The sequence below is a fragment of the Plutella xylostella genome, chromosome 5 (genome assembly GCF_932276165.1).
Source record: "Plutella xylostella chromosome 5, ilPluXylo3.1, whole genome shotgun sequence".
Lineage (NCBI taxonomy): Eukaryota > Metazoa > Arthropoda > Insecta > Lepidoptera > Plutellidae > Plutella > Plutella xylostella.
In genome coordinates this window covers 5800344-5821620 of record NC_063985.1, presented here as the reverse complement: position 1 = coordinate 5821620, position 21277 = coordinate 5800344, and the positions used below count along the sequence as shown (strand labels likewise).

The following is a 21277-nucleotide window of genomic DNA, read 5'->3' as shown; positions in this document are numbered from 1 at the left end:
TGGACGCCGTTTGAAAAGGATTCGAGTGAGGAGGCATGTAGGTGGAAATCTCCGGAAGAGACTAGGTCGTGTTCCGCATGAAGAAATAGTTTTACCATATCATATCCTACTACTTATGCCTTTATGTATTACTAAACTCGATAAACCAGACTTGCTCCATTTCCATTCTGCGTAGAAAATGACTGATTCGACAGAGCAAGTTGTTGCAGCGTGTAGGTGTCTCGTAAGGGATTGTCGACATTTGGTCTCCTGCAGGCTGCGCCATAAATTGTGTTTAAGGTCCTGCCGCCACGCCAACACACGCTCAGCGCGATAATTTACGCCGTGTGCCGTAAGGCTGCCTCGGTTGTGCCCAGCCTTTTCAGGCTTTTGGTCCGAGCTTATAGGCTGGGTGGTGGTGAAATGGGTAGTCAAAGTCGTCGGGAAGGCAGTAGGATTATAAAAGGGTTATACAGTCAATTATATTGCTAATAACATTATGTCAATGAATATGATACAGTCAGAAATTAAATTATTTAGTGCTGTGCGGTCAGTTACTTACACAAATGTATGTTTTACCTATTTCAAACTTAATTTACCTAGGTTGTCTAGTTTTCTGTGCGGAAGGTATAGAATAGAATACTTTTGATTTTATTCACCAAAAAGGTAACATACAGATTGCAACTTACCCTGTTATTTTCCAATTATAGATGTTTCACAATAAGCTTTATCAATCTAGGCGATAAAAAACTTCTTATATTTAATTTAACTGTGATACTACGCGAATTTTTACGCGCGCATGACTTATTTTATGTCTAACATAAAACTGTATTGTTTTACATAATGTCGTTATAAAAATAACAATTTCGGATGCCAGCGAGGACTGGCTTGACTTTATTTAACACCATAAATAATTCATACAAAGAACCCAAATACATAATGAAGCTAAATGCTACAATTTAACACGTCCTCCCACTACGAGACATCTCGGTGAGGAAGTGACTTCGCTAACAGATTATACAGGGTGTTCAAAAAGATATTTAGTACGTCTAAAGGGGATGACTCATGCGGTCACTCTAAACAACTATTGAGAACAAGTTATGAAAATTCGCACTCCACAGAAACTATCAATTCTTATTTTCCCTTTCCTGTTTCGGCCCACTTTTGTAACAGCCTGTATTAGAATACTGAGGTGTGATATTTACGGTTCAGTTCTATCTATCCTCTGACCTCAATGTTGTGAAGTCAGTGATTCCACCGATAATCGATCATATTTATCATGTACAAGTGAAATAAAGACAAATTATTATCGGGGAGCATTTTGGGATTTATTCAATACGACCAGAGTCTATGCTTCATGTTTTCCCAGCTTGAGTTAAGCACCTATAAAAGCGGACTATTTTAGTATTTTTTCTGCACTTTTAAACTTTTTCCTACATAATGTGAAGCACATGATAAAACCTTCATATCGAATGTCGTCAAAACCACGTCGAAGGCATTTATTGTTGCCATTTTCCTCCTTTCTCGAGAACCAGTTTAATATGTATGTATTCGCTAAGGTAATAACCGCTCTTATTTCACCCATTTATGGTCAATAGCGGATGATGTTAAAACATTATTGCCACGATGTTCTTTTCATTGCTTGACTTTTTTAAGCATAGGTAGTAAGCTGGTACGAATATAAGGAAGCTACTACACACTCGTGCTTATATCTACAGGGTGGATTTTTCCAGTGACTTATCAGATATATTCAGTTCAAAATGGATCAATTACGAAATCTTGAAAAAATATACACCTGTGCTATACATTTCGGGTTAGTAGACACTGGTATTTTAGTTGAGGAGTGCTAACATCACTTATGAAATTCCACCCTCTTTACAAGGAGAGTAGTAAATATGTGGTCAAATTTACCATCAACCCTTCCATACAGGCTTCAGCACATCAGGAGGGTTACTCTATACTGACGAATAACGAGCGAACGAGAGCTGTCGTGCAATCGGCACGTTTAATACAACGAGATAGAGTCGTGACGCAGCAGCGCTCCGACACTTAGTTTTTCGTCATATAGAGTGACCCCCAGTACCGAAAACAACTCAGATATCGCAGTAAAAGCTCATTTGCCATGGCGTAATAAATCGGAAATGCAGTTAGTGCCGCCATATCAATTAATGTGGGATTTAATTATCGTGATTGCGACCGTGCTGTCTAGGCGGCCATTGGGATAGCCATAAATCAGACAGGAATCGTACTAAGTGGTCACTCTAGCTCTGCAACGATACGTTTAAGGCGAGATAAGCGCAGCAGTTTGCTGATGAAACTATATTTTTCGCATGCTACACTGACCCCTTGTAACCATACTGACCATCTGGCCTGCGCTAAGTAAAGTGATTGTAAGGTCCACTCAGTTCCTCACCTATTATTGTTATTAAGACCAGATTGCACTATATTCTTTGATTAGGGATTCGATTAGTAGGTAATTTTATTTCCCAATACCAAAACGGTTTTCGGTTTTTACGGCTTCTTTATTCGTGTGAATGTACTTAGTAAGGACAGCAAAATCCAAATGTATTGCTATACTTTTAAATGTGCCATCATTAGCCTGTAAGTATCAGTTATGGACGTTAGGTTAGGACCCTTAGGACACTCTATAAAAAGATGTAACTTGTAGCTTTTCCCCTAGCCTCAAAAAGACGTGTCCTTATCAAAAAAATACATTCTGTATATTATGAACAATAACAATAAAATAGTATGAATACTTACCTAAGTACTTCCTATGGCAAAATTTAAACAACACAACTCAATTCTGATACACATACCGCCATCTGCCATAGATTGCCTCAACCAGTAGGTATACCCAACACTTGTGGCTTTACCGTAGTGTTTCATTGACTAGACCGGTACTAGAGCCGTGGCAGAACCACCGGACTATCAAAGTCATACCGTGACACACGCGAGATCATAGTTCTAAGCAGTTAAGTATAGATGGCGTTAATCTAAAAAAAACTTTCAAACAAATGTCATCATCCGCAACGAATTATGTGTAAAGGCCTAAATCATTCTTGTTCATATTAGGCTTATGATACTTTGGCCTTACAGTTTGCTACGCTATTCTTATGGAAATATTTAGAATTAGTACACAGTTACACACCGCAGGACAGTTTAAAGCAAGGTTCTATGTCTATATAGAGCACGTACATTATACTTTTATACTTAAGTATTTTTTTCTACACCATTAACTACACATGTCTAAAGTTTTAAAGATACCGCTAAAACTATTGAAATTCCGGAACAGGTGAGTTAATAAATAAGTTACATTATATTAAATTACTTAAATTAATTATAAATTTTATAATAAAAGGTGAAAACCCCAGCACAGGCAACAGAGATTTTGAGTAGAGTGCAAAAAAGAGTGTATTGTATCTATGTACTAATGTACTTATGATCATTATGTCAGTCGGTGTGATTGCTAACAATGTAACATTGACAAAACCAAAACTACTAGTGATAACAATGACCTCTTTTTCCACATCAGAAAATCTTACGATAGTGGGATTTTAAACCCCGAACCGGTCCGTAGTCCACTGAGGCATGAACCGCGGGTGGAAACCCAATACTGTAGGAAGCCGAAGACATGTCGCGCCGGTAATAGGTTCACATACCCCACACTAGTGAGCCAACGCAAAATAAACTGTACGTTTTTCGGAATAGGCTGTATAATTGCGAATTGGTTGTTAGTGCTATGTTATATATTTGGGTATCTACAGTAAATTTCTAGCCCTTTGTCCATTTAATTTGGCTTAGGTATATCTTGGGTAATAATAAGCAAGACCTACGTATAAACATTATTGAATTTATCTAATGCTACAACATAACCGCTTACGATGACGAAAGCTCTATGAAGGGTAAAAGCTCTAGAGATTCTATCTTCAACGTCCAGTAGTAATCTAAATAATTATCTACTCGAGCCTATAAGACTTGCAGATGAAAATAGGTCATAAAGGATAGTCACTTCGTCATATAGTCTAGTAAAGGACTAGCCTAATTGGAGAGCTACTCATTCGATCGTTCAATCCCCTTCCATAATGGAAACCGCACAGAGTGTACTGGCCGTCACAACGTCACATGTTAACTAACGAGCCGCGAGTTCGAAAAAAGAAAAAATACTCCAGGGAAATTCAAATATAGAATTTATATCTTATCTGAATTGGTCCGTAGTATTGTTTTGTTTTCGTGGTGGTGGTGTAAAATAGTGATTGGATTTAATTAAATAATGAGTGCTAATATTATAAAATACGGTGCTACGGAAACTACGGAAAAAATTTCGGAAAATGCAGAAGTTGCAACTGAAATTGACTTAAGGTACAGTTCTTTTTTATAGAATTTAATTGCACATAATCATTTATATCGTAAACATAAATACATATATAATTATATCTACGGAAGCAAGTGAAGAAATAATAAGTGCCTTTTAAGTACTAGCTATGATAATTCTATGACACCTACATATACCGATAACAGAAATACGAGTAGATTATGGTATCTTGACATAATTTTATGTAGTTTTATGTATACTTAGCTGCCATGTTGACAACATGTGCTTGTTAAGTTTTTACCTATAATAACGCAAACCTAGTGGTTAAAATTTAAAGTGTAAAATAAGGTTTAAGAAAAGGTATCTTAATAAATACAGTCTCTACCTATTATGCTCTCGAAATTTAGGTATTCATGGTTTGTACAAATTTTAATTTAATTCTTTGTGGTCAGTTCTCACTGTATTGGTAGGTATTTTGGTATGGTAATGAAGAAACCAACCAGATATTATGAGAATCACCTCAACCTTTGTATCAGCTCACTTATACTTCAGATGTCTCCTTAAATCTACTAATACTTTCCACAAATTTCCACAAGTCATAGAAGAATAAGTGTTGTTCAGAATGATGAGCTAAGTCACTCCCTTTTGGCTTAGGAAAAGTGGAGGCAACAATGCAAGTTTGCCTACCCCGCAATGGAGTAATTTTTACTTACATAGCGTGGTATAATAAGTTTGAGTTATATTGCTATGTGATTTGATGGTAACGGATTATAAGAGTCTAACTAGATGTAGGATCCTATGGTAATATCCTACATTAGGCTACCTATCGCAATAATTCCTCGTTAGACAATTTGGTTTGCCTCCTACACAGCGATTTGCAATTCTGAAAAGTAATTGACTACATTTTTATTTCATGCCGGTTGGAATGTTAGGTCTAATAGGTGGGTGCTCCTGTGCTATGTGAGGATAACTAGTATAGGTATATATACCTATGCCTACGTTAGGTAAGTACAATGACTAGGTACCTACGTTAGGTACAATGAGTAGGTATCATTGATTTTGGGATAATGGCAAAATATACCTACATAAAAGTATTTACTTCATAAATAAATCAGCACGACTACCTACTTTACTTTTAAATACCAGCGTAGCTTTTCCCACATTTATCTTAGTAACTATGTACCTGTACCTATCGCGTGGTATTCATATGGGTGGTCTCTGGGACACGCCATGCCACTTAAGCTTCAACGTGAAGAAAATTGTAAATTGGTAACATCTCTAACTAGGTAATACCAATTTTGAGATTAGACAATAATGGCTAATGAAGGTTTCCTGTTCACTTTATTGTTCTAATAAGTACCTACCTACCTACCTACCGGTGTAAAGTTTTTATCTTCTTAAAATTAGGCATCCGCCTTGATTCATATAAGTAAGTTTGCATTGCTAAGTTGCTAACATTCGAACTCTTTTTTTAAAACACGCGCACCACACAGTTTGTCGCCTAAATAAATCCTACAGGTGAGGAAATAAAAGGACGAACATAATTTAGTTTAAAAAGATTTATTTTAAATAAGTAGGTAGATAGGTCGTCGGTTAGGCCAAGGTCAAGGGTGTCACACGCGCACTGCTTCGGTCTAGAAATACCGCACTCTCCTTGGCTTCCTGTCGAAGTGCAGGTCCAGGTCCAGGTGCAGCTCCAGGTCTAGGTCCACGTCGGGGTCGAGGGATCCGACGAGGTCAGCTACTCAGGTAGCGGGAGGGGAAGCCCGGGACAGTCGCCCAGGGTGAGTCTTCCGTGGTCCGGAACTAGATTGGCCGGTTTAATCGGTCCGGTAGTTGTTCCTGGAATCGCAGAGCAAGGAAGCGATTAGATTCCAGCAGCGATACGGATGGCAAGTTAGCCTTAGGTTCGTACGGGAAGTCTAGAAATACTGCTTAGCTTTTCCAAAGGCAAAAGGAATAAAGGTGGCGTTATGAACAGTAATGTAAAGTACATGATGATTGATGAATGATTAAGTTAGGTAAGATAATTTACAATGTAACTAAAATATATGCAACTACGAGATTAAGACTATTCTCATAGTTCATTAAATCACTAGATCCAGTGCATACTTAGGTATGCATTCATACAAGAAATAGAAAACAAGCACTGTAATAAGCAAAAGGCAAGGCACTAATTTAACCAACGGTTATTTTCAATGACAAAAGGTCAACGGTTTTATATTTAAAAATGCACAGCATTAAACACAATGATACACAGCTAATTACTAACATAAGAAGGTTTGCACAACTTACCCAGATGGGAACAACGTATAAACACTTATTTGAGGAATTATAAAAAATATTAACGTCTAGATTTGACGAGTTAGGTACTCGCAGACAAGGTACGTATGATATTTATTATGAGCGGCTAGTTGCCAGAGCGGTGAGCAGAGACTGATCGCCGTGCAAATCAATGCGCCCCTCCCGTAGTCGGCCGGTCGCTTATCGCTAGATCTAAGGTGAACAAAGGGTGACGTCGCGAGTGGACGAAACTATTCGCTACTTATAATTGGAAACGGTTTGTCGGTGAGAACGTACTTTAGAACCTACACTTTTATTATCACTTATCGTAATAGAACTAGATCACTTAATTAAAGTATGTTTATTTATTAGGTTTATTAAAATTAGGTTTTAGGTTTTATTTATTATAAGTTAGAATAGGTATAATAAGGTACTAAGATTAAGGCGTTTCGTAACGCTACGTTACATTACCCCCTCACCTACAAGAGTATTTTACCTCAGTAAAATACGATAAATAGACAGCTAAACTAAAAAATAAAAATAATGATCTATTTACAACTATTTACAATGATTACTAATAATATTTTTAAGTTTTTTTTTTTATATGCAAAATCTATACAATTTATGTCATACTTTCAATAAATACAACAAGTATGACACAAGAAAAAAATCTAACTGCTAATCTAAAAATATTATTCTCTTAGCCGAGTATTTACAATTTTTAGGTCTTTAATATGCCAAAGACCTAAATCCCGACCATTCATATCCTCGAGGATATAAACTAATGGTGAGCGCTTATGTTTTACGCGACATTTTTGATACTTGGGGGCCAACTTCTTAGCAAAATAAGCGTCTTTGTCACTTTGGAAGTAACAGCGCTTCCACACGATATCCCCTACGTTAAATTCAGCATCTTTACGACGTAAGTTGTATCGCTGACTATTCTTAGCATGGGCTTGCCATAGTGCAGCTTGAACTTCATCAAAAATACCAGCCAAGTGACCTAAGTTCTCAGCGTAAGCATCTCTTGGAAGAAAAACCATGTCCTTTGAGTCATCATTCTCCAAATAATGTGACCCGCAGGTTACCAATTCACGGCCATGCACCAAGAATGCAGGAGAGTACCCGGTAGTTTCGTTCACCGAATTATTGATGGCAAACTGAATTTGAGGTAAATTCAAATCCCATGTTCTGTGATCATTGTTTACAAAAGTAGACACAGCAGTAACAATAGTTTTGTTATATCTCTCCACAGTGTTTACTTGTGGGGTATATTTAGGGGTAAAATGTACATTAGGCACTTTATATTTTTTGAACAGCCTGTCAAGCTCATGGCTAATGAACTGACAGCCATTATCCAGGACAACAGTTTGAGGTATACCATGTACTAGGAAAACATCATTTTCCAAATGCTTGGTCACTAAATCCGCAGTAGCTCTACGGAGTGGGAATATAAAACAATACTTGGAAAAACAGCAAGTCACAACAAAGATGTAGTTGTTCTGTTTCCGAGTATTAGGTAGGGGTCCAACCAGATCGATAGAGAGTACCTGAAAAGGTCTAGAAACATCCTTAGGCCTGCCCATTTTACCTAAGGTGCCATGAGTAGGCAGTTTGTATGCAAGACAGGTGTCACACCGAGAGATAAAACCAACCACATCAGCATACATGCCAGGCCAATAAAAACGAAGTGCTAAGCGTTTATATGTCTTAAACACGCCGAAATGTCCAGCTATAGGTTCTGAATGACATTCGTTAAGGACATTCTCTCGCTGTTCTAAAGGAACAACCTGCTTCCAGTCAAATTCCGAGGTTAAAACAATTTTGTTTTTCATATGCCTGTACAAGGTATTATTTTCCACTCTATAGTTAGGGAAACTGATGGGAGATTCTTGACAGCCTTTATAGATTTTAAGATACCAGGGGTCTTTTGTAGTAGGGGGAGAAGAAACTACATCATTACTACTGCTGGTAATGGCATCTGTAGGAAAGGCTCTTGAAAGAGCGTCAGGGACCACGTTGTCTTTGCCACGACGGTGTTTGATCTCGAAGTTAAACGAGGAAAGACGGACACCCCACCTAGCGAGACGCCCAGTAGGATTCGAAAGAGAAAGAAACCACTTAAGTGCCGCGTGATCTGTGAAAATACTGAAGGTACTACCATTTTCCAAGTAGCAACGCCAATGTTCTAAAGCGGTAAGCACAGCAAGGGCCTCTCGTTCTGTTGTGCTGTAGTTTCTTTCTGCTTTGTTGAGACTACGACTCATGTAGGCAACTGGGTGTTCGACACCATCAATGGTCTGAGCCATCATCGCGCCGATCCCAAAGTTACTGGCATCAGTGTGAACCTCAAAAGGATAGTCAAAGTTAGGGCAGGCCAAGACAGGTGCTTGGACCAGCCGGGATTTGAGCTCCAAGAAAGCTTTATCAGCTTCAGGAGTCCACTGAAAAGGAGGCGAGTTCTTTTTCGTCGATGTCAGGCTGTTAAGTGGACCAGCAACCGTACTGAAATGCGGGATAAAACGCCTGTACCAAGACGCGGTACCGAGGAAGCGTTTTACCTCTTTCCTAGTTGTTGGAGTAGGATAATTCAGTATAGCCTCAACTTTCTCTGGATCAGTACGAAGGCCCTGAGCATCGACAATGTAGCCAAGATAACGAAGTTTGCTACGAAAAAACTGACACTTATCAAGGTTCACAGTAAGGTTAGCTGAGCGCAGTTTATCGAGCACGCGTTGAAGCAAAGATACGTGCTCTTCAAAGGTTTTACTTATGATGATAAAATCATCTAAATAAGCGAAGACTTTTAGTTCAAACTCGGGACCAAACAACATATCCACAAGTCTTTGCTGTGTAGCTGGAGCGTTAGTAAGTCCAAAGGCTGTTACTTTGAACATGAGGCTACCACGCCCAGGCACGTAAAATGCTGTCTTTTCGCGATCTGGCTCATTTATCAAAATTTGCCAAAACGATTTAGATAAATCAATGCTAGAGAGGTATCTAGCATCTTTCAGGTTGTCCAAGATCTCACTTACATAAGGAAGATTATAAGCGTCCTTCTTGGTGACAGCATTAAGTTTCCGACTATCGAGGCAAAAGCGAGGTTTACCATCCTTCTTGCCAACAACCAAGACGGGTGAAGACCAAGGACTTTCACAAGGTTCGACCACGTCCAATGCAAGCATCTCATCAACTTGTTCCGTAATGATGCGTTGCTTCTCCGGAGACATACGATAGTATCGCTGTCTGATAGGCTCCGCATCACCGGTGTTGATTTTGTGAGTGATCAACTGAGTTCTACCTAAGCCTTTCTCACCAAAGGATATATCTTTAAATTGCTCCAAAACATCGTCAGCTATCTGTTTTTGGGCACTATCGAGGTTATCGTACGCATGAAGATGAACTTCAGAAGAGATTTCTGACAAGCCAGGATCAGTCTGAAACAAGTTCTCAGAGTTTGAGAGGTACTTCGGGCACAAGTCAAATTGAGTCCAGAAATCTATACCTAGTATAAGAGTAGTATCGATCTCGGGAACAATGTGAGCTTTTATGAGAGAAAACTTTTCCTCAAATGAAACCGGCAGAAGCATAAAACCTAGTGAGGTTATCTTCTGACCACCTGCAGCAGTAACTGTGATTATGTCATCAGTACACATAGTCAAATCATATTGAAGAAGACGCTTGTGAGAATCCCTACCAAGGATTGTAACAGATGAGCCAGAATCAAGCAAACCGTACATATCAAGATCATCAGTATTGTTGATTCGTATTTTGACATAGGGACGTGGGTCTTCACTCGGTTTTGAATTGAAAATTGGGGAAATAGAATGAGTTGTAAAGAAACTCTTAATGGTCAACAGCCATTTATTCCATTCCGAGATATCAAAATAAATAGCTGCTGGTTTTCCACAATTTTCATTATTTAGTTTTTTGACCCGTTGCATTTAGGGCATTCAGGTAGACGTACGTCCTTCATACCACATTTGAAGCAGAAGATTGTACGTTCAGCCGTACATTCCTTCATTGAGTGAGTGTTGACGCGACAACGCTGGCAATACTTCTCAGGTTTAGACACCGCAGCAGTTTCAGCGGCTTGAACCTCGAAAACCGGACTAGATTCAGGTTTGAAAGATTGGAAAGGCTTAGATTTGTTAAAATATTGTTTGCTCTGTGTATTATTATATTTTTTATGTTGAGACTGATAGGCAAACTCAGGCGCTAACGTTTTAGAGCTCACAGAAGGTGGTTCCCTATAATTATCGGAGCGAACCTTAATATGTTCATAATTCCGACAAATAACCCTTAAGTCATCCACAGACTTTAAAGAAGGGCTCGCAGCAATTATTGTCGAGTAACATGGACGAATGTTGTGTAAAATTATTTCTAATTTATCTTCATCGCTCAAGGGATTGCTAAGACGCGAAAACATGCCTTCCATTATTGATAAATAGATAGTGATAGATTCACCATCCCCTTGGGTTCGATCCCGTATTTCAGAAGACATACGATAATCATAGTCTAGTATATCAAAATCAGCTTTGAGACGTGAAACTAGAGTGTTCCAGTCATGTATTTTACTTTTGACACTACGATACCAGTGTAATGCATCGCCAGTTAAAATATCAACCGCAGAGGCTAGCATTTTTGACTCCGAGATGTTTTTCGACTCACGGAACTCTTCGAGTCTTTGAATGAAAGAACGGACACAGGTTTTTCCATCATATTTCAATTGTTTGAGGTCATTAGAAACTCCACGATCACAGGTCACGGAGATTTTAAGATCAGATTGATCAAGTTTACTAGCAACTATATCCTCATTTGACGCGGCAGTGTCTTGCATAGTGTTTGGCTCACTAACAGTTTTCTGTGATAAAAGTGAGAAGGCAGAAAAACATTTCTCGTAGGTTTTAAGAACACTACTTATTATATTCTTTTGTTCAGATAAGTTCGGTTTCTCTATTCGCTGTAATCTATAAAACACGTGATTTAATAGTGATCTAGTTCTATTGAGTAGCGATTCAACATAATTTATGTTCAAGGACTCGATATTCGTTTTTATTTTAGCAAGAGTTTCTTGTAAACCCTTAACGTCATCCTCAAAACTATAAACCGAATCAAGAATATCATCAGGTGGATATAATTGAGTTAATTTGGTAACTTGTTTGCGTAAACTCTCTACTTTATCGGATGGATCTTCACCACGTATAGCAACCTCATACATTAATTCCGACTTTTGTAAGAGTAAAAATTTTATAGGATAAGCCATATTATCCAGTAGGGACCTTTTAGTTCTAGCGTAAGAAAAAAATTTATAAGCAGTAACTAGGTATGTTGTGCAAAACCAATGAACAAATATTTATAATACACAATATAAAAAGGAGAACAAAAAAGTATATATATGAGAACACAATCAAAACACAAAAAGAAAACAAACAGAACACCCAAAAAAAACAGAAAACAGCAGGAAAAAAATTACGGTACAAACCGCTCTACAAAATATGTACCTATAAAATACACAATATAAAGAAGAAAAAAAAAACTTTAAAGTATATGTACAAAAACCAGCTATTATTGTATTTTTTTTTTTTTAGAAAAGAAAAAAAAACAATAATAGTACACCACGACGAGTGTAGTAATAGTGCAATAAGGAAAAAAAAATAAAAAAGGAAAAATCACAAAAAAATATAATGGACAGGCAAAGACAGGCGAAACAACATATATCTCAACTAGTGTGCCGAAACAAACATACCATAATAAAAGTAAATTTTGTGGTACTTTAAAAAAACGGCGTAAAAACGATTAAACCAAGGAAATGAAACTAGGGTTTTCGTAGGGGTACACTAGTTGAGAAACAACAAAATAAAATAACAGCACACCAATGAAATCCAACACCATGAATAACTAAGAGTATACCTACGCAGTACGGTATGACCCTCTTGACCTTAAAACCACGTCTATGGGCGCCATTGTCGCCTAAATAAATCCTACAGGTGAGGAAATAAAAGGACGAACATAATTTAGTTTAAAAAGATTTATTTTAAATAAGTAGGTAGATAGGTCGTCGGTTAGGCCAAGGTCAAGGGTGTCACACGCGCACTGCTTCGGTCTAGAAATACCGCACTCTCCTTGGCTTCCTGTCGAAGTGCAGGTCCAGGTCCAGGTGCAGCTCCAGGTCTAGGTCCACGTCGGGGTCGAGGGATCCGACGAGGTCAGCTACTCAGGTAGCGGGAGGGGAAGCCCGGGACAGTCGCCCAGGGTGAGTCTTCCGTGGTCCGGAACTAGATTGGCCGGTTTAATCGGTCCGGTAGTTGTTCCTGGAATCGCAGAGCAAGGAAGCGATTAGATTCCAGCAGCGATACGGATGGCAAGTTAGCCTTAGGTTCGTACGGGAAGTCTAGAAATACTGCTTAGCTTTTCCAAAGGCAAAAGGAATAAAGGTGGCGTTATGAACAGTAATGTAAAGTACATGATGATTGATGAATGATTAAGTTAGGTAAGATAATTTACAATGTAACTAAAATATATGCAACTACGAGATTAAGACTATTCTCATAGTTCATTAAATCACTAGATCCAGTGCATACTTAGGTATGCATTCATACAAGAAATAGAAAACAAGCACTGTAATAAGCAAAAGGCAAGGCACTAATTTAACCAACGGTTATTTTCAATGACAAAAGGTCAACGGTTTTATATTTAAAAATGCACAGCATTAAACACAATGATACACAGCTAATTACTAACATAAGAAGGTTTGCACAACTTACCCAGATGGGAACAACGTATAAACACTTATTTGAGGAATTATAAAAAATATTAACGTCTAGATTTGACGAGTTAGGTACTCGCAGACAAGGTACGTATGATATTTATTATGAGCGGCTAGTTGCCAGAGCGGTGAGCAGAGACTGATCGCCGTGCAAATCAATGCGCCCCTCCCGTAGTCGGCCGGTCGCTTATCGCTAGATCTAAGGTGAACAAAGGGTGACGTCGCGAGTGGACGAAACTATTCGCTACTTATAATTGGAAACGGTTTGTCGGTGAGAACGTACTTTAGAACCTACACTTTTATTATCACTTATCGTAATAGAACTAGATCACTTAATTAAAGTATGTTTATTTATTAGGTTTATTAAAATTAGGTTTTAGGTTTTATTTATTATAAGTTAGAATAGGTATAATAAGGTACTAAGATTAAGGCGTTTCGTAACGCTACGTTACAAGTTCAGGTGGCCAGATGCACTAAAAAAACACTGATAAACATAACAAACCTTATTCTACGCCCTCGCAAAATTTTCACCCCTCACTTTTTCTTTTTTCTCAACCTCCTTCGTTTTTATTTCCAGCCAGCCTCTCCGCCGGCGATGGAGGGTGAGTCAGAACGTGGTGTTCGGTCTCGGGCACGTGTACAACGACCTGTGCGCCGCCATGTGGTTCTCCTACATGATGCTGTTCTTCCAGGCCGTGCTGGGCATGCGGGCCGCCCTGTCCGGCGCCATGCTGCTGTTAGGTGAGCTTATCAGAGACCTGGGCAGGATAGGAAGCATATGTAGGGCAAATTGTTTTTAAAAAAATCAGCACAATTTACACATATAATACGAGCGATGAAAAAATTCCACCTGCCATTTCCGTTCCATGTCTAACATTTTCATTGCTCGCGAGTGTATATTTATTATAATAGTAATCGATTTATAATAGGTAGGTAGAACTTACAACAACTGTTGTCTACACTTTGTCAAATACATATAAAGAAAAATAATCTTCTAGTATGAAATATTATATACATACATCATTGTTAATCCTATGGCAGATGAGAGTGGGGTCATCCATAACAATGACCAGATGGCAGAAAAGGGTGTGCTCTTTCAACCTCGCGTGTGGCACTGGGCTACAATTAGTTTATTGTAAAAAAATGGCACGTGGTAACATTACACCCTTAAGTTGCCGTGTGCCAGCTGGTGACCAATCAAGCTCCTTGTTTCAAGTCAATAGACAGGATATTTTTTTAAGTCCCATAATTTCTGTTTCAGGTCAGGTGGTTGATGCTATAGCGACTCCAATTGTTGGAGTACTAGCTGATAGATATAGCAATAAGAAGTCATGGCATCTTTCAGGTAAGGTTTTTAAACGATTTATTAGACTCATAACGTATTAGAAAATCTATACCTACTCGTCGATCCGATGGCGAGCTTGGGAGAGGCCTACGTTCAGCAGTGGACTGCTATAGGCTGATGATGATAATAGAACAACGCTGACTAGGATGTACTGAAGACAATTAGCCCGTTAGACCGACGACCTTAAAAAGGTTGCCGGTAGTGACTGTAAGCCGACATGAGGTGATTCGGAGATTCTTTCTTTGACCATGCAGCGCCTGCGGTGGATGAAAGGCAGATGATAATTATTATAATAAAAATCCACAATTATTCGTTTATTTATACCTACCTACTTTACTTATCCCTTAACCCGTCTCGAATTCCAGGTTGCGTGCTAGTAACATGCACATTTCCCCTCCTCTTCGTGCGCTGCTGGGGCTGCTACCCCGGCGTGGAGGCCGAGTACCTGTCCTGGTGGATGCCGCTGTACTACGGCTCGCTGATCGTGTGCTTCCAGGTCGGCTGGGCCATCGTGCAGATCTCCCACCTGGCCATGATACCCGCTATATCGGAGTCTTCGCACGTGAGGAATGAGTTGACGTCGATACGGTTAGTGTGTTGTTTAGGCCTGGGTCTCCTATTTACGCCGCAGGTCGCGTCCAGCGTCACGCCGTAGGCCGCGTCACGATGCTCACTATAGAAATGTACTGATGCGGTCTCCCTCACACGCCGACGTTGGCGCGTAGATGTAGTGAGGATCGTGACGCGGCCTACGGCGTGACGCTGGACGCAATCTACGGCGCGTAATAGGAGACCCGGGCCTTACACTGTCAAAAAAGGGGGGTTTAACAAATTACCAAGTAAAGTCTAATTTTATTATTTAGATAAGTTTAGACGAAGCTACGGACTCCGATTTGAATCTGGTTCATCATCAGCCCGTAATCATCAACAGTTGGACAATGGACATAGGCAAAGAGCGCAACTACACTCTGCCTTGGATAAAGACATCAGTTTCAATAAGCTCTATTTCTTTCTATTACAGATACATGGCCTCAGTGATATCAAGTATTGGCGTGTATTTGATAACATGGGCGGTTTTAAGAGCAACTAATTACAGCACCTTTATCGGACCAAAAGACGACTACAAGTTCAGGGTAACATCTATTTTCTTTCCTATCAGATTTCACACTCACATGCCAATTTAAGAACGAACCGATTTCATGTGAGTAAGTAATTTATTGTTGTGTTTTCAGGATGTGTCCCTGATAATAACAACGCTGGGAATCACAGCGTTTATCTTGTTCCATACATTCTTCAGACTGAGAAGCTCAAAAGAAGAAAAACTGAACGGTCAAACGAACCTAAATGGGTCATCTGCACTAATAGCCAACCCCGAAGCGGGCGATGGCAAGACTCTACCACCAAAGACGAAGATTATGCATTTTTTGAAAATGCCGCTGCTGTATCAAGCTAGTTTATTGTAAGTAATACAATAACTTAGTTCTCGAGGGAAGACCTTGTACATATTTACCTGAAAACGTAACGAAACTCGAGCCCTTTGCACCAGTTGCCAGACCACAAGATGTTAGGGAATAATTAGAACAATAAACTACAGAAGGCCAATTATTAGTTACCTATCTATAAGTTTGTTTCATATAGTTAGCATGAGACAAAAAGTCAAACTGAGATATGGTATGGTACTAAACAAATACCCACCGACACTCTTTTGCTCTTGTAATATCGACCAATAGACATGGCTATGTTTAATTATTAATTTACGCTTTTTTCAGCATTTGGATGCATGCATGTGAAATAAGAAAATAAGTAGGTATACCGGTATACACCAAGTCCGCGTCGTTCTAACTATGCCTTTGTTTATCAATTTCCAGATACGTGTTCTCCCGGCTCTACTGGGCATTAAGTCTAGTTTACGTCCCCTTGTTCCTAGAAGAGAGGCTGGCCTTCAACCCCAGTGCGGGCTCCGAGCTGGTCGCGAGCGTGCCGCTGGTGCTGTACATCTCCTCGTTCTTCTCATCTCTTGTGCTGAAGAGCAATATTAGCAATTGCAGTAATCAGGTAAAGCAGGACATACCTATTATTCACGGTTAAGTACTTAGGTAGGTAGGGGGGTTGGTAAATTATACTTAGGTATCTATCTACAATCAGTTGCACAAATGAATTTTAAGCTAATGAATTACTGCCTTGCTTCGACGGTAGGTATAGACAGTAGCAGATATAGATTTAATGCCGACATTAGCAGTTCTGTACAACTCGGCATAAGCTAAACAGCTTTTAAACTACCTATAAGTATATACCTAATTACTACGAATTTATTTATGACGTTTTTTACAGGTGGAATGGTTAGAACGCCGAAGATGGAGTGTAGAGATGACGTTTTTGGCTGATGATGATAACTTATTTTTATTTTTCCAGGTATCATACTTGTTGGGGAGTTGCTTGAGCCTCATCAGTTCCATGTGGATAGCTATTGCTATTGACCCCACCGCCAGCATAGTGCAGATTTATTTAGTTGCTGCTCTCATAGGTAAGATAATTATTGATAACATGATAAACTTACTCAAAAGCACGTAAAATTTAATCAAGTCAACGCAGGTGGCTGCGATAATCGCAACGACATTGTAACATTATTTTAAGTACTTACCTGACTTACCAATAGTCAAATATGTGGAAATTGTATTACTAAGTAACTAGACTAGATATCAATTATCTGAACTGAATAAGTACTTAGATAACGATGTCTGCAGGTTAATCAATCATATAGCTACCTAGATTATTGATTATCAGTTAGGAGGAGTTACCTACATAGGCCTAGGCTATCACTCGACGAAGGCAAGTCTCCTAGTCGAAATAAACATTGACCCATGTTACTATGTACCTACCTATTCCAGGAGCGGGTAGTTCCATAACCCTGGTGTCCAGTCTGTGCGTGACGGCGAACATGATCGGCCCCCACAGCCACCAGGGTGCTGCCATCTACTCCATCGTCACGTTTGCAGATAAGCTGGTCACCGGCATAGCTGTTGTCGCCATTGAAAACTTGTAAGCACTTTTAACTTTAGTGGTGTAGCTTAGCATGTAGCAGAAAGTTACCGACATAAGTAACTCTTAAAATCGACAAGCTGAAGTGGCAGTGGGCATTATGCCGAAGAACCGATGACCGGTCGGGCTAACGAGTTATCGACTAGAGACCACGAACAGGCCAGGGAGGCCGTTGACCTTATACAGGTGACCGGTAGAGTCTGGACGAGGAAGGCCGATGACAAAGTGTTGTGACGCTGCTTGGGAGAGACCTCCAGCAGTGGATGACTAGGGGCTGATGATGATGAAGCTAGATATTACATAGGCACCTATGGTCCAACGCGGCTGCCTAGTTAGATAGGTCATGTCTCAATCTAGAGAGGTCAGCGTTATCATATTATGTATAAGAGCAACAGTGTAATAATGATACATAAGCAAATTGCATTACCAAGAAAAGTACCTACCTACCTAAGGTTTAGATAATAATATCTACACAATTATCTTCTACAACTTTTGTTGTTCATAATGACCCCCTGAGTTACCCCCTTTCGCCTTTATATACCCTTTTTGCAATACTCTGTAGAGACATTGCATTTTGTGCAAGATAACAGTAAATTTAATCTTTTTCGAAAACCATGAAAACCTGAACCTACCTAAAGGTCAGATACTAAATAAAACGCAAAATAAGATGTATCAATGTCCATGTTTCAGTAAATGTATCGACGCGGCGGACTGCCCGCAGTACTACCGCGGGGTGCTGACATATGCGTGCGGGGGGAGCGCCTTCTTCGGCATCCTGTCTCTGGGGTGCGCCAGGCTGACCAGACAGAAACTACAAACATGAACCTATCACATTGACTACGACTACCTACGTACATTGGGATATAATTTGTACATTCTTGAGATATTAATTATTATGAGTATAAGACATCGATGTAAGATATTGTAGGCATTATACATTCATTATTTACTAACTTTTGTTTTAATTAGATATAGAATATAAAATTTATTGATGTGTTTTAGATGAAGATATGTTAAGGTACATGTATATGCATTAGGTAACTACATATTTGAAGAAATATATTAATTCATATAAATTCTTTGGTACAGTGTACATATAAATATCTGAAACTTAACATTAGGTACTCTACCTTATTAATCAACTGAATTTCTAAACACTGATGTACCAAAAACATTTAGATTAAAAACATCAATAAATGGCCCATAACGCCTGCAACCACTCCCAGTGTCATCTACTTCAATGCTAAGATATGGCCTGTTGTATTTCACTTTAGCTTGATTCATTGTTTTTAACAACTTTTTCCTTGTACTGTCTGTAATTGGGGCTTGTAAGTAAAGGCTGTACATATTACTGCATTTCTCTATCAACAGGGAGACATCCCCGAGGTCGGTCGGCCGCCCGGCGTGGTCTGAGAGGTGAATATTCTCCAGCCATGGACATTCACTTAATCCTTCCATCATAGTTTTGTACTGAATACATTTCTCAACCAGTTTGAAGTTTCGTAATGAGGAGCAGAATTTCAGTGATCTGGCTATCAGAGAGGAGCACAGACATTGGTTCAGTGAGGCCGGCTCCACATTCAGTGTTTCCAGCCGGTGGGCACCCTGAAACAGCACTTTAAAGAAGTCACTGGCGTATATAGCTTGACCAGTTAAACTGAGGAAAGTAACTTTACTCAAAAAGTCACTTGCAGGGCTCAATGATATAGGGTTCACAATGAATTCAAAATTAATGCTGAGCTTGATGGTGTGTTTGTCCTTTATCATGCTATCAAATTGAAGCTCATATGAGGATGCAGCTGTCCTTGTTTTCTTCAGTAGTGGCTCTGGTTCATTAAAGTTGCGACAACCCAATGTCTTTTGATGCAAATCTGCTGCTGATGTCACATTTATGTAACTCCATTCATTTCCATCAGTTATATCCTTCAATTTATTTACAGGACAGTTGTAATGGTCAGGAAAATACTCTTTGATTTGTTTGAGGAGATGTGCAAAGAAATCTGCATCAAAGGTGGTTTGTGATTTATCAAAGAACATCATGATAACATTCCCTAGCAATCTTTTTTGGGTAAAGTCTTCCATCTTTTCCTGTAGGATGGGTGTTTTTGGGTCCTCTTCTGGGAAATGTTCTTTCACAAATGGTTTGAAAACATTTGAAGCATAGAACTGGCAAGTCTTAGAATTTTCATCTCTCTTTATCATAATAAATTCAAAGTCTTCAAGGTCTTTGAATAAATACAAAAAATTGTATACATAATAGTTATATGTACGGTTTGTCTTTTTTTCAAGCCAGTCAAATAAATATATGGAGAGATTACAGCACATAAATATCTCCCTGAACTCTGGCAGGGTGTAGCTAGTGTGGTCGCAGTCTATGGCCGTGAACTTCACGTCATGGAGAGATTGCGCTTCCGACAACAGGTACAGAGGTAAAAGTGAAAACATCAAATTCTGGGATGATCCAACAAAACTCAGGTTTTCCAGCTTAGATAACATCTTAGTGCATTTAAGAAGGGTTTGTTCAGCGATAACTGCAGACTTTCCAAATGTGAAGTTAATGCTTAGATTCTTTATTGTTGAACACAACTTGTGGATATCCACCATATCGAGTATGGAGATGTTAGTGTAAGTTACATCCAAAGACTTCAAGCATTTCAGTTTTTTTATAACTGGTTGAAGAGCTGTTTTTGTCAAATCCGGGACAGCACATAATATTAGTTCCTGCAAGTTTTCCGCGACTTGATGGAACAAGTCAAGTTTAAAGGAGTGTATGGTAGCCAAAGTACTGCGAGATATGTCGCATTTTGTCACAATTCCTCTATAGCACATAATTCGCTGGAAATATGAACATGTTTCACTTAAATTGTACTGTGAACGGTAATCAAGTTCTTTCAGAATTATTATTAGAACATCTTCAGGTAGTTCTATTAAATTCATTTTGCCGAATTTCCCGGGTCTTAATACGTTATAAGTTTTCCCTTTTAGCAATAACACTTGATTGTGAAATAAATGATCACCATAATCACAACAACATTATTTTTCACAACACAACAATACGTCACGTCAGTCAAGAACTCAATTCAATGAGCCGTTTTCCTTGACAGCTGTCAGTTGAGCTTTTGGGTAAGCCGATAGATGGCGTGAAAACGCAGTGTACCAAAGAGCAAAGAGTACTAAACTCAGAATAAGAACTCACTAGTTGTGATTAAATGTCGGGTGGTAGCGCGAGCCATCCTTCCGAGGCTCAGACTGCATGTGGCTTGGGATAGTGCTAAGTATTCTGTGAATACGGATTTCCGTCCAGTTAGTTTGGCATTCCGTTTTCGTAACTCTATCTTCAGATTGGCAAGGGACCATGATCCATAGTCCTTAGGCATTATTACAGTATAGCAGTCACTATCACAAGAGTCACTATCTCAAAAGAGTCACTATCTCAAGTGCACTAACTCTACAGTAGGTATCAAGGGAGGAGGAGCAGATAGCTCAACTACAACTCAATTAATACAGGAGAAACACAAGGAAACTGAGAAAACTTGAAAAGAACGGCTGT

General features: G+C 39.2%; 2 protein-coding genes across 2 annotated transcripts; one reads left to right on the top strand and one right to left on the bottom strand.

Moving 5' to 3' along the window:
• The first annotated feature begins 3941 nt into the window (after positions 1–3941).
• On the top strand, positions 3942–18557 carry LOC105385962 (major facilitator superfamily domain-containing protein 12). Its single transcript, XM_011556431.3, has 10 exons — positions 3942–4338; positions 13921–14084; positions 14605–14688; positions 15054–15276; positions 15710–15821; positions 15921–16147; positions 16557–16743; positions 17101–17212; positions 17577–17727; positions 18418–18557. Exons 1-10 carry the CDS (start codon positions 4250–4252, stop codon positions 18548–18550), a joined length of 1482 nt encoding a protein of 493 aa, XP_011554733.3. The 5' UTR covers positions 3942–4249; the 3' UTR covers positions 18551–18557.
• Positions 18394–20803, bottom strand: LOC125491353. The gene has a single exon (XM_048633069.1). It carries the CDS (start codon positions 20662–20664, stop codon positions 18862–18864), a length of 1803 nt encoding a protein of 600 aa, XP_048489026.1. The 5' UTR covers positions 20665–20803; the 3' UTR covers positions 18394–18861.
• Positions 20804–21277: the final 474 nt, after the last annotated feature.

What these genes read in the sequence shown, in the direction of transcription:
- LOC105385962 (XM_011556431.3), top strand. Translation starts at nt 4,250, where the DNA reads ATGAGTGCTAATATTATAAAATACGGTGCTACGGAAACTACGGAAAAA. An exon ending in AAGACGACTACAAGTTCAGG is followed by an intron (nt 15,822 to 15,920) that starts GTAACATCTATT and finishes TTGTGTTTTCAG; the next exon opens with GATGTGTCCCTGATAATAAC. An exon ending in GTTGTCGCCATTGAAAACTT is followed by an intron (nt 17,728 to 18,417) that starts GTAAGCACTTTT and finishes TCCATGTTTCAG; the next exon opens with TAAATGTATCGACGCGGCGG.
- LOC125491353 (XM_048633069.1), bottom strand. Translation starts at nt 20,664, where the DNA reads ATGAATTTAATAGAACTACCTGAAGATGTTCTAATAATAATTCTGAAA.